A 13,070-nucleotide genomic window follows, 5' to 3' on the forward strand; every position below is an offset into this window, starting at 1 on the left:
ATGTAATAGGATATTCGTTTTTTAACTGGTATAACTATATCATACAGCCTGGTTTTTACGTATCTGATTCTGAAGGGTCATTATGGCGGGTAGATTGATGAGGAAAACTATTATTTAATCCATTTTAGAATAAGGCTGTAACATAAAGGGACAGGGTCTGAATACGCTGTACACAACAGTTAAACTAACAGATAAGAGTCACAACACCACATGTCGTCATGTGTTTAATCAGTTTAGAAAAAGGAAACATTCACATTGCATAATTCCAACAAATTATGAAAAATATTCAATACAAACCACACATACACTGTATCATGTATCTATCAACATTATTTTGTTTGGTCATGTTCACAAACATTACTATTATTAATCAGAGTTCTGTTCAACAGCGCTAAAAATATCTGCCTTTCTCCGTCTAGCTACTTTGATATCCTTTTTTTTTTTTTAATACCCCCCCCCCCCCACCACCTCTCTGCTCTCCCACCCACCCCTGCTCATCAGTTGGTCTTCTCTTCTGGGCGAGGTCAGTGTGTGTCTGGGCCTGCTGCAGGTTCTCCATGCATCCAGTATGAGGACCAGAGGAATGATGATCCAGAGGACGTTCATGAAGACAAAATAGAACCAAAAGTACAGAGGATGACCCATCTGACTGTGGCTGTAACCATCACGGTGCTCAGTGTAGAAATACAGCACCGCCCCATACAGCTGACCTGGAATAAGATAATAAAATGTCATCCTTAAAAACACAGATCAGAAATAGCTCAACCCCCCCCCAGGTACTGTATCAGTGTACCTACCAAGAGAGACAATGAGTTGCAGGACAAAGCGGCATGGTTTGTTGGCGCAGGAAGGCAAACAACGTCCACAAACTCAATGGACCCCAGAACCAGGCTGTTACTGTCTCCATACACACCGTGAAGTTATCAGCTCTACACGGAGAGGAGAGAGTGATAAACAGGAGGAGAGAGAGCACACTCAGCAGTTGATTGAATTGTTCTCAGACTACAGTTAGTTACTAAACAAAAATATAAACACAAAATGTAACAATTTCAAAGATTTTACTGAGTCAGAGTTCATATGAGGAAATCAGTCATTTGAAAGAAATTCATTAGGCCCTAATCTATGGATTTTGGGAATACAGATATGCATCTGTTGGTCAGACATCGTACCAAAAATAAAAAAGTAGGGGTGTGGATTAAAAAAAAATAGTGTCAGTAGTGCTTTGAGCGGCTGGTCAAAGATCATATCACCTCCGACACACTCCGCCCTCTCCAATCACCTACCACCCCGACAGGTCACCTGACAACGCACTGCCCTTACCCACCTGGAGAATGCAAAAAGAATGCATATGTGAGGATGCTGTTCATCAACTACAGCTCAGCCTTATACCATAGTGTAGCTCATTCCAAAGCTCACAGCCCTGAGTCTCCTCCCTATGCAACTGGGTCCTGGACTTCCTGACGGGCCACCCCCTGGTGGTGAAGGTAGGCAACATTACCTCCTCCACACAGGGGGGCCCTCGCCCTCGCCCTCATCCTCCGATCCAACAGGTCCCAGATGTGCTCAATGGGACTGAGATCCGGGCTCTTCGCTGGCCATGGCAGAACACTGACATTCCTGTCTTGCAGGAAATCACGCACAGAACGAGCAGTATGGCTGGTGGCATTGACATGCTGGAGGGTCATCCTGACGAGGGAGGAGGATGTCTTCCCTGTAACGCACACGTGAGATTGCCTGCAATATGACAAGCTCAGTCCGATGATGCTCTGTTCGCCCCAGTCTGAGGTCCTGAGCGCTCTGGAGCAGGTTTTCATCGAGGATGTACTTTGCTCCATTCATCTTTCGCTCGATCCTGACTAGTCTCCCAGTCCCTGCAGCTAAAAAACATCCCCACAGCATAATGCTGCCACCACCATGCTTCACCGTGGGGATTGTGCCAGGTTTCCTCAAGATGTGACGCTTGGCATTCATGCCAAATAGTTCATACTTGGTTTAATCAGACCAGAGAATCTTGTTTCTCATGGTGTGAGTCCTTTAGGTGCATTTTGGCAAACTCCAAGCGGGCTGTCATGTGCCTTTTACTGAGGACTGGCTTCCGTCTGGCCACTCTACCATTTGGTATTGGTAGTTTATTAGGATCCCCATTAACTGTTGCAAAAGCATCTTCCTGGGATCCACACAAAACATGACATAATACAGAACATTAATAGACAAGAACAGAACTACATAACTTTTTTTTTAAGGCACATGTAGCCTACATATCAATATATACACAAACTATCTAGACCATAAAGGCCTGATTGGTGGAGTGCTGCAGAGATGGTTGTCCTTCTGGGAGATTTTCCCATCTCCACAGAGGAACTCTGGAGCTCTGTTAATCACCATCAGGTTCTTGGTCACCTCCTTGACCAAAGCCCTTCACCCCAATTGCGCAGTCTGGCCAGGCAACCAGCTCTAGGAATAGKCTGGGTGGTTCCAAACTTCTTCCATTTAAGAATGGAGGCCACTATGTTCCTGGGCCCCTTCAATGCTGCAGAAATGTGTTGGCACCCTTCCACAGATCTGTGCCTCGACACATTCCTGTCTCGGAGCTATACAGACAATTCCTTCAACCTCATGGCTTTGTTTTTGCGCTGCCATGCATTGTCAACTGTGGGACCTTATATAGACAGGTGTGTGCCTTTCCAAATCAAGTCTAATCAATTGAATTTACCACAGGTGGACTCCAATCAAGTTGTAGAAACRTCAAGGATGATCAATGGAAACAGGAWGCACCKGAGCTCAATTWCAAGTCTCATAGCAAAGGGTCWGAATACTTATGTRAATAAGGTAYTTCAGTTTTTAAAAATGTATACATTTCCAAACACCTGTTTTCACTTTGTCATTATGGGGGTAGATTGATGAGGAAAACTATTAATTTAATCCATTTTAGAATAAGGCTGTAACATAAAGGGACAGGGTCTGAATACGCTGTACACAACAGTTAAACTAACAGATAAGAGTCAAACACCACATGTCGTCATGTGTTTAATCAGTTTAGAAAAAGGAAACATTCACATTGCATAATTCCAACAAATTATGAAAAATATTCAATACAAACCACACATACACTGTATCATGTATCTATCAACATTATTTTGTTTGGTCAGTTCACAAACATTACTATTATTAATCAGAGTTCTGTTCAACAGCGCTAAAAATATCTGCCTTTCTCCGTCTAGCTACTTTGATATCCTTTTTTTTTTTTTAATCCCCCCCCCCCCCCCCCACCTCTGCTGCTCTCCCACCCACCCCTGCTCATCAGTTGGTCTTCTCCTTCTGGGCGAGGTCAGTGTGTGTCTGGGCCTGCTGCAGGTGTCTCCATGCATCCAGTATGAGGACCAGAGGAATGATGATCCAGAGGACGTTCATGAAGACAAAATAGAACCAAAAGTACAGAGGATGACCCATCTGACTGTGGCTGTAACCATCACGGTGCTCAGTGTAGAAATACAGCACCGCCCCATACAGCTGACCTGGAATAAGATAATAAAATGTCATCCTTAAAAACACAGATCAGAATAAGCTCAACCCCCCCCCAGGTACTGTATCAGTGTACCTACCAAGAGAGACAATGAGTTGCAGGACAAAGCGGCATGGTTTGTTGGCCAGGAAGGCAAACAACGTCCACAAACTCAATGGACCCCAGAACCAGGCTGTTACTGTCTCCATACACACCGTGAAGTTATCAGCTCTACACGGAGAGGAGAGAGTGATAGAACAGGAGGAGAGAGAGCACACTCAGCAGTTGATTGAATTGTTCTCAGACTACAGTTAGTTACTAAACAAAAATATAAACACAAAATGTAACAATTTCAAAGATTTTACTGAGTCAGAGTTCATATGAGGAAATCAGTCATTTGAAAGAAATTCATTAGGCCCTAATCTATGGATTTTGGGAATACAGATATGCATCTGTTGGTCAGACATCGTACCAAAAAATAAAAAAGTAGGGGTGTGGATTAAAAAAAAATAGTGTCAGTAGTGCTTTGAGCGGCTGGTCAAAGATCATATCACCTCCGACACACTCCGCCCTCTCCAATCACCTACCACCCCGACAGGTCACCTGACAACGCACTGCCCTTACCCACCTGGAGAATGCAAAAAGAATGCATATGTGAGGATGCTGTTCATCAACTACAGCTCAGCCTTATACCATAGTGTAGCTCATTCCAAAGCTCACAGCCCTGAGTCTCCTCCCTATGCAACTGGGTCCTGGACTTCCTGACGGGCCACCCCCTGGTGGTGAAGGTAGGCAACATTACCTCCTCCACACAGGGGGGCCCTCGCCCTCGCCCTCATCCTCCGATCCAACAGGTCCCAGATGTGCTCAATGGGACTGAGATCCGGGCTCTTCGCTGGCCATGGCAGAACACTGACATTCCTGTCTTGCAGGAAATCACGCACAGAACGAGCAGTATGGCTGGTGGCATTGACATGCTGGAGGGTCATCCTGACGAGGGAGGAGGATGTCTTCCCTGTAACGCACAGCGTTGAGATTGCCTGCAATAATGACAAGCTCAGTCCGATGATGCTGTGACACACCCCCCAGACCATGACGGACCCTACACCTCCAAATCGATCCCGCTCCAGAGTACAGGCCTCGGTGTAACGCTCATTCCTTCGACGATAAACGTGAATCCGACCATCACCCCAGGTGAGACAAAACCGCGACTCTTCAGTGAAGAGCACTTTTTACCTGTCCTGTCTGGTCCAGCGACGGTGGGTTTGTGCCCATAGGCAACGTTGTTGCCCGTGATGTTTGGTGAGGGCCTGCCTTACAACAGGCCTACATGCCCTCAGTCCAGCCTCTCTCAGCCTATTGCGGACAGTCTGAGCACTGATGGAGGGATTGTGTGCTCCTGGTATAACTCGGGCAGTTGTTCTTGCCATCCTGTACCTGTCCCGCAGGTGTGACGTTCAGATGTACCGATCCTGTGCAGGTGTTGTTACACGTGGTCTGCCACTGCGAGGACGATCAGCAGTCCGTCCTGTCTCCCTGTAGCGCTGTCTTTGGCGTCTCCCAGTACGGACATTGAAATKTATTGCCCTGGCCACATCTGCAGTTCTCATGCTTCCTTGCAACATGCCTAAGGCAAGTTCACGCAGGGACCCTGGGCATCTTTATTTTAGTGTTTTTCAGAGTCAGTAAAAAGGCCTCTTTAGTGTCCTAAGTTTTCATAACTGTGACCTTAATTGCCTACCATCTGTAAGCCGTTAGTGTCTTAACGACCGTTCCACAGGTGCATGTTCAGTAATTGTTTATGGTTCATTGAACAAGCATGGGAACCCGTGTTTAAACCCTGTACAATGAAGATCTGTGATTTGGCATGGGTCCTCAGATCCTTAAAAAAGCTTCTACAGCTGCACCATCGAGAGCATCATGACTGGTTGCATCACTGCCTGGTACGGCAACTGCTCGGCCTACGACCGCAAGGCCCTAAAGAGCGTAGTGCGTACGGCCCAGTACACGTTCAGTAGTCTTATGGCTTGGGGGTAGAAGCTGTTTAGAAGCCTCTTGGACCTAGACTTGGCGCTCCGGTACCGCTTGTTGTGCGGTAGTAGAGAGAACAATCTATGACTTGATTGACTAGAGTCTGACAATTTTTAGGGCCTTCCTCTGACACCGCCTGGTACAGAGGTCCTGGATGGCAGGAAGCTTGGCCCCAGTGATGTACCGGGCCGTACGCATTACCCTCTGTAGAGCCTTGCGGTCAGAGGCCGAGCAGTTGCCATACCATGCTCCACTACAGCCCCGTCGATGAGAATGGGGGCGTGCTTGGTCCTTTTTTTTCCTGTAGTCTACAGTCATCTCCTTAGTCTTGGTTAAGTTGAGGGACAGGTTGTTGTCCTGGCAGTCTGGCAGTCTCTGACATCCTCCCTATATGCTGTCTCGTTGTTGTTGGTGATCAGGCCTACCACTGTTGTGTCATCGGCAAACTTGGTGTTGGAGTTGTGCAGTCATGAGTGAACAGGGAGTACAGGAGGGGACTGAGCACACACCAGTGTATGGTGTTGAACGCTGAGCTGTAGTCAATGAACAGCCTTCTCACATAGGTGTTCCATTTGTCCAGGTGTGAAAGGGCAATAGAGATTATCTGTGGATCTGTTGGGGCGGTATGCAAATTGGAGCGGGTCTAGGGTTTCTGGGAAAATGGTGTTGATGTGAGCTTTTTTACATGGCAAATATTGCACTTTTACTTTCTTCTCCAACACTTTGTTTTTGCATTATTTAAACCAAATTGAACATGTTCCATTATTTATTTGAGACTAAATAGATGTTATTGATGTATTATATTAAGTTAAAATAAAAAAGTGTGCATTCAGCATTGTTGTAATTGTCATTATAAAAAAACATATAAAAATTTGGCGGATTAATCGGTATCGGCTTTTTTTGGTCCTCCTATAATCGGTATCGGCGTTAAAATCATAATCGGTCGACCTCTAGTCCAGAAGCTCTTTTCGTACATAAGAGACGGTAGCAGCAACATTATGTAGAAAATAAAGTTACAAAAAATAAATAAAACAAAATAGCACAGTTGGTTAAGAGCCCATTAAATGGCAGCCATCCTCTCCGGTGCCATCCTCTCCGGTGCCATCTCCGGCGGTCATTCTCCCACTCAATGGTCACGCCGCTCCCCTATGGTCATTCCACCTATCTTTACTCTGCCTCCACACCAATGGACATTTATTTATTCATCACTGCTACAGTGCTCTCTCTATTATAGTTTTTATATAACCATTTTCATAACTTTATTTCCTGTATGTTAGAGCTCGGAGCCTAAGATGTTCACTGTACCCTGCAATCACACCTGCAACCCTGTAGATGTGATTATTAAAACACTGATTCTGAGTCTGTGAATCTCAGTATCTGGTGTGTCCACCATTTGCCTCACGCAGTGCGACATCTCCTTCGCATAGAGTTGATCAGGCTGTTGATTCTGGAATGTTGTCCCACTCTTCAAAAGGCTGTGCTAAGTTGCTGGATATTGGTGGGAAATAGAGCACACTGTTGTACACGTCGATACAGAGCATCCCGAACATGCTCAATGGCCATTATCATGCTGAAACATGAGGTGATGGCGGCAGATGAATGGTACGACAATGGGCTTCAGGATTTCGTCACGGTATCTGTGCATTTAAATCGCCATTGATAAAATGCAATTGCGTTCGTTGCCCATACCATAACTCCACCATGGGGAACTCTGTTCACAACGTTGACATCAGTAAACCGCTCACCCACACGACACCATACACTGTCTGCCATCTGCCCGGTACAGTTGAAACCGGGATTAATCCATCTAGAGTACACTTCTCCAGTGTGCCAGTGGCCATCGAAGGTGAGCATTTGCCCACTGAAGTCTGTAACGACCCCGAACTGCAGTCAGGTCAAGACGACGAGCAGTTGAGCTTCCCTGAGACTGTTTCTGACAGTTTGTGCAGAAATTCTTCAGTTGTATCAGCTGCCTGGGTGGCTCGTCTCAGACCATCCCACAGGTGAAGAAGCTGGATGTGGAGATCCTGGGCTGGCGTGGTTATACATGGTCTGCGGTTGTGAGGCCAGTTGGACATACTGACAAATTCTCTAAAATAAATGTTGTTTTACAGTAGAGAGATGAACATTAAATTCTGGCAACAGCTCTGGTAGACATTCCTGCAGTCAGCATGACAATTGCACTCTCCCTCAACTTGTGGCATTGTGTTGTGTGACAAAACTGCACAATTTAGAGTTGCCTTTCATTGTCCCCAGCACAAGGTGCGCCTGTGTAATGATCATGCTGTTTAATCAGCTTATTGATATGCCACACCACACCACAAGTGTGCACAAAATTTGAGAGAAATACATTTTGTGCGTATGGAAAATTTCTAGGATCTTTTATCTCAGCTAACACTTGACATGTTGCATTTATATTTTCGTACAGTATAAAAAAGAAAGCGAAAGTAAAAAAAACTTACATGACATATCGGCTGTCTCCTTTGGAATACTCCTTCCCTGCGGACAATGAGAGAAGACAACGTTCTGTTAGTTCTGCTTGTTGTGGGTTCTCATTTCCTTTTTCTTGCAATATGAGGGTTCTAGAAGAGAATGGAGGTTCTACCGGAGGGTTCTAGTACTATGTTCTACTAGAGAGTTCTAGTAGTGAATGGAGGTTCTACCATAGGGTTCCAGCACTAGGTTCAACTTACACAGCTGAGACAGGAAGCTCTGGTCTGAGGGGATGATGTCATAGTACAGAGAGAACCATCCCTCAATGACCCCGTGGATGAATGCACAGACAGCAAACCAGCAGATAGCCAGCCGCCTGCCCACCCCAAACTCCTGACCACGGCCATCCCTGGCCCACTTCCGGCCCGTCAGGACCCAGGTGGACAGCAGGAAGAGACCCGACACAGAGAAGAGGAAGGACAGGATCTCATGCATTGATCTATCGTTCGCCACGTAGCCTGGGATGGACAGGTCCCGCGGCCAATAGGGGTGGGGGACGCCAGCAGCTCGGACGGGGCTTTTCGCCATCTGCCAATCAGTGAGAGACATGTTACCAGCTGCCCCTTCATAGAGGCTAAGGCTGTGTTCCAATTCTCTATCCTTCTACTGAAGTGTGCACTCATTCACTGCCTTACATTACATTTAAAACACTGTATTGGTGAAAGCGTAACTGGAGAGTTTCTACCATATTGTTCACACACCAGTTTCAACAGTGAAGAGGCGACTCCGGGATGCTGCAAAGAAAAACCCATATCTCAGACTGGCCAATAAAAATAAAAGATTAAGATGGGCAAAATAACACAGACACTGGACAGAGATATGGCTTTTTCTTTGCAACTCTAACTAGAAGGCCAGAATCCCGGAGTCGCCTCTTCACTGTTGACGTTGAGACTGGTGTTTTGCGGGTACTATTTCATGAAGCTGCCAGTTGAGGACTTGTGAGGTGTCCGTTTCTCAAACTAGACACTAATGTACTTGTCCTCTTGCTCAGTTGTGCAACGGGGCCTCGCACTCCAATTTCTATTCTGGTTAGAGAAAGTTTGCGCTGTTCTGTGAAGGGAGTAGTACACAGCGTTGTATGAGATCTTCAGTTTCTTGGAAATTTCTCRSATGGAATAGCCGTAATTTCTCAGAACAAGAATAGACTGATGAGTTTCAGAAGAAAGTTCTTTGTTTCTGGCCATTTTGAGCCTGTAATCGAACCCACAAATGCTGATGCTCCAGATACACAACTAGTCTGAAGAAACCCAGTTTTATCGCTTCTTTAAAATCAGCAACAACCGCTGTGCTAACAATTTCAAAAGGTATTTATAATGATTAATTAGCCTTTTAAAATGATAAACTTGGATTAGCTAACACAATGTGCCATTGGAACACAGTGACGGTTGCGGATCATGGGCCTCTATACGCCTAGGTAGATTCCATTTTAAAAAATTACAATATAAAAAACATTTGAGCAGCCATTTCCAGCAACAATAGTCATTTACAACATGAACAATGTCTACACTGTATTTCTGATCAATTTGATGTTATTTTAATAGACAATTTTTGGGGGATTTTCTTTCAAAAACAAGGACATTTCTAAATGACCCCAAACATTTGAACGATAGTGTAGGTTCTGGATGTCAGGAAGCTTGGCCACTAATCTACTGGGCCGTACAGACTACCAGGCTGTGATGCAACCGTTCAGGACGCTCTCAATAGTGCAACTGGATACATTTTTGTGGATCTGGGGACCCATGCCAAATCTTTTCAGTCTCCTGAGGGGGAAAAGGTGCTGTCGTGCCCTTTTCACAACTGTCTTGGTGTGTATGGACCATGATAGTTTGTTGGTGATGTGGACACCAATGAACTTGAAACTCTCGACCCGCTCCACTTCAGCCCCGTCGATGTTAATTCGGGCCTGTTCGGAACCTCCTTTTCCTATAGTCCACGATCAGCTCCTTTGTCTTGCTCACATTGAGGGAGAGGTTGTTGACCTGGCACCACACGGCCAGGTCTCTGACCTCCTCCCTATAGGCTGTCTCATCGTTGTCGGTGATCAGGCCTACCACTATTGTGTAATCAGTAAACTTAATGATGATGTTGGAGTCGTGCTTGGCCATGCAGTCATGGGTGAACAGGGAGTACAGGAGGGGACTAAGCACACACCCCTGGGGGGCCCCCGTGTTGAGGATCAGCGTGGCAGATGTGTTGTTACCTACCCTCACCACCTGGGGGCGGCCCGTCAGGAAGTCCAGGATCCAGAGGGAGGTGTTTAGTCCCAGGGTCCTTAGCTCAGTGATGAGCTTTGTGGGCACTATGGTGTTGAACGCTGAGCTGTAGTCAATGACTCCCGAGTTGCACAACGGTCTAAGGCACTGTATCTCAGTGCTAGAGGCGTCAGTACATACAGCCTGGAATCGAAACAGGGTATGACAACCGGCCGTGATTGGGAGTCCCATAGGGCGGCGCACAATTGGCCTAGCATCTTCCAGGTCAGGGTTTGGCCGGGGTAGGCTGTATTTGTAAATAAGAATTTGTTCTCAACTGACTTGGCTAGTTAAATAAAGGTTAAATAAAATAAAAATAACAGCAGTCTCACATAAGTGTTCCTTTTGTCCAAGTGGGAAAGGGCAAAACTTGTTGTTGCACATCTCACACTACAAGAGCATTGCAGATTGTGCCGATAAAATCTAAAGTTTGGAAATATCGGGACTGCTTAAAGACGAGATCGGTAGCACCCAGATTGCATCTCAGTCCCGCTTACATTAAACAAGCGCCGGAGACGGTTGCGTGCCCCGAGTAAACAGACATTGGGATTTTGTCTCCGATCTCAAAAACTTGTCTGGGAAAGAAACTCTACCAAAATCGTATAGTGAAAGTAGATGTTTTTGTTTTACTACAGAAATTACAGGGTAGCCTACTCAGCGGACACTGCTAAAACAGATCATTAAGAACGATGTTGTCTGATCCATATAATAGGCCAACGAGACACAAATAGAAAATGACTTCCATCTAACCTGGAGGAATGTATTGTCCAAAAACAAACACAAAAATGGCACTGACCCAATGATAAAGACCGTGAATATGCTACTGGGGATATGGCCAATGTTCTCCGCTGGTGCCAATACGACAGACTACTAGTTCACTCAATTAAGTTAAGAAATTTGATCACTTAAAGACAGATTGGAGTCTTTTCATCATCTCTTTACACCAACAGCCATTTGCTTTCCTAACAGTTTTTTCACCATTGTATTTTTAAATATTGCAATATGCTAGGCTGGGTCTCTCTGCTTTTCACTGACAGTCTCAACTCAATAATTATCTATTTTGGTATTTACTTTCTGGTGTAGTAGCCGATTTTGAATGATTTTATTTATTTATGTATAGACTATTTTTGGCAATTGAATTTACTCTATGGACATACCGCCCATGCCTTTTAATGTGGCATAAACACAACCAGTCATCTGATGGTCAAACAATCACTAAACCAAGCAGCTCCTGTAGACTACCCGCGCACGTCAGTCCACTCACAAAATCATTTCAGCATCCAGACCCCAACAGTGCACTATGCACCCGCAACTGGATGAATGGGGGAAAAACATGTTACAACACACCTACGTGTATTGTAACATTAGGCTTACCCGCCTTGACAAAATGTAAGTGTTCTCCTCAAACCACAACGCAAAGTGGGGTTTATACCACCCGGTTTCCAGTCAATTCGCACATTTTTCATGCGGCTGACATGCAGTTGTTAAATAATGCTGTAAAGCCTATATATGTTTGTTGTAATAATTGTGATAGGCTCACGCTTTACTGGAATCGCGTACTCCAACAATTTATTTTTGTAGCCGGGACGCCATACCGGACCGCATTACTTTCACCTCTGAGTTCGTACAATCGGCTTTACTGGCACATCCATTTTAACTGCTAAACTACGCGCGTACACACAGTCACCATAATTCCGTATCCAACATTCGTTCTCTGACAGTGAAAGCTGTCTTGAGTAATTTAGTTTTGTATAATTTCTCTGTGTAACGTTAACCAACTTACTGCGGAGGTAGAGATGAAGATGCTAGCTAAAGCTGAATAGAGAAGCCAAGTTCCTCAAACCTCGATTTCCAATGGGACGAACGCTCCAAGAATGAAAGATCTGACAGCAATATGAGATAKATATTCCTACAGGTTCCACCCACTCAGCTAGCTACCTTATTCCTACTCCAATCAGGTGTAAACATAGAAGATCATTCAGACAGACTTCGGCACATCCATTTGTGGCTCGGGAATAAGGGGTTAAAAGTAGGCGGACCCTTGTGATAACATTAGCCAATCAAACAGCCAACATTATGTGCCGAAGCCACACACGTGAGATTTTAGAAACTGTCGATTGGTTAGCCGTCTCGGAACATGGATGTTGTCACAAGTCGTCGGCCAATGAAATGTATCACACACGGAAGTGTGACTAGTTACCGTCAACAAATGAATCATAACAAAGATGATGTATGAATGTCCTAAAGTACTAAAACCATATTGATAAGCTATTTTGTTAAATGCTGTAGTTTCAAAGAATATGATACGGTCGTTTATGAAAAATAAACCTCCAAATCGTGTCAGGGATTATAGAACGGGTGGCGGTGTCTATTCCACAAATCACCACCTGCTAAATCTATGAGTTGAAATGCCTATTTACTCTGTTCCATCTCACTGCGCAATCCACTGTTTTATCAGTCCAGCCTGACAAATTATACACGTCATTTCCACTGTAAAAAAGCATCTAGACATTGTCTCCCATTTCTTTAAGACTAGTAATTGCTTTTCAACAGCGGAATTTTGTATAATCGTTGCTGTCTGTCTCTCCGACACTTGCAACATTGTTTTAATATTGAAATTCGATCTCCACCTGTACTATTGTAAGGGATGGATCTACATTTACTGAAGTGTTACCTGGAGGAAAATGGGGGAGGTCATGCTTTTTCAGTTTCTGTCAATTGGAGGGTTTACAATTTTTTAAATCTATTCCAGGGGAGGGTCATGTAATTTATGACATTTCTATATTTCTCAG

At 44.9% G+C, this 13,070-nt stretch overlaps 1 protein-coding gene across 2 annotated transcripts; it reads right to left on the reverse strand.

The window, feature by feature from the left end:
• Nucleotides 1-3,257: 3,257 nt before the first annotated feature.
• ebp (EBP cholestenol delta-isomerase) lies at nt 3,258-12,294 on the reverse strand. Of its 2 annotated transcripts, none has more exons than XM_024139838.2 (5): nt 12,217-12,294; nt 8,227-8,554; nt 7,996-8,032; nt 3,603-3,733; nt 3,258-3,515 (listed from the first exon to the last, which is right to left on the reverse strand). In XM_024139838.2, the coding sequence occupies exons 1-5, from the start codon at nt 12,244-12,246 to the stop codon at nt 3,301-3,303; spliced, it is 741 nt and encodes a 246-aa protein (XP_023995606.1). In that variant the 5' UTR covers nt 12,247-12,294; the 3' UTR covers nt 3,258-3,300. The 2 variants fall into 2 exon arrangements, with proteins under 2 accessions (XP_023995606.1, XP_023995607.1); XM_024139839.2 differs by having other exon boundaries at nt 12,062-12,283.
• Nucleotides 12,295-13,070: the final 776 nt, after the last annotated feature.

This window comes from Salvelinus sp. IW2-2015, unplaced genomic scaffold (genome assembly GCF_002910315.2).
Source record: "Salvelinus sp. IW2-2015 unplaced genomic scaffold, ASM291031v2 Un_scaffold1928, whole genome shotgun sequence".
NCBI lineage: Eukaryota > Metazoa > Chordata > Actinopteri > Salmoniformes > Salmonidae > Salvelinus > Salvelinus sp. IW2-2015.

What these genes read in the sequence shown, in the direction of transcription:
- ebp (XM_024139838.2), bottom strand. Translation starts at nt 12,246, where the DNA reads ATGTTTACACCTGATTGGAGTAGGAATAAG. An exon ending in CTGATTGGAGTAGGAATAAG is followed by an intron (nt 8,555 to 12,216) that starts GTAGCTAGCTGA and finishes ACTGATTGGCAG; the next exon opens with ATGGCGAAAAGCCCCGTCCG. An exon ending in GAGCTTCCTGTCTCAGCTGT is followed by an intron (nt 8,033 to 8,226) that starts GTAAGTTGAACC and finishes CATTGTCCGCAG; the next exon opens with GGAAGGAGTATTCCAAAGGA.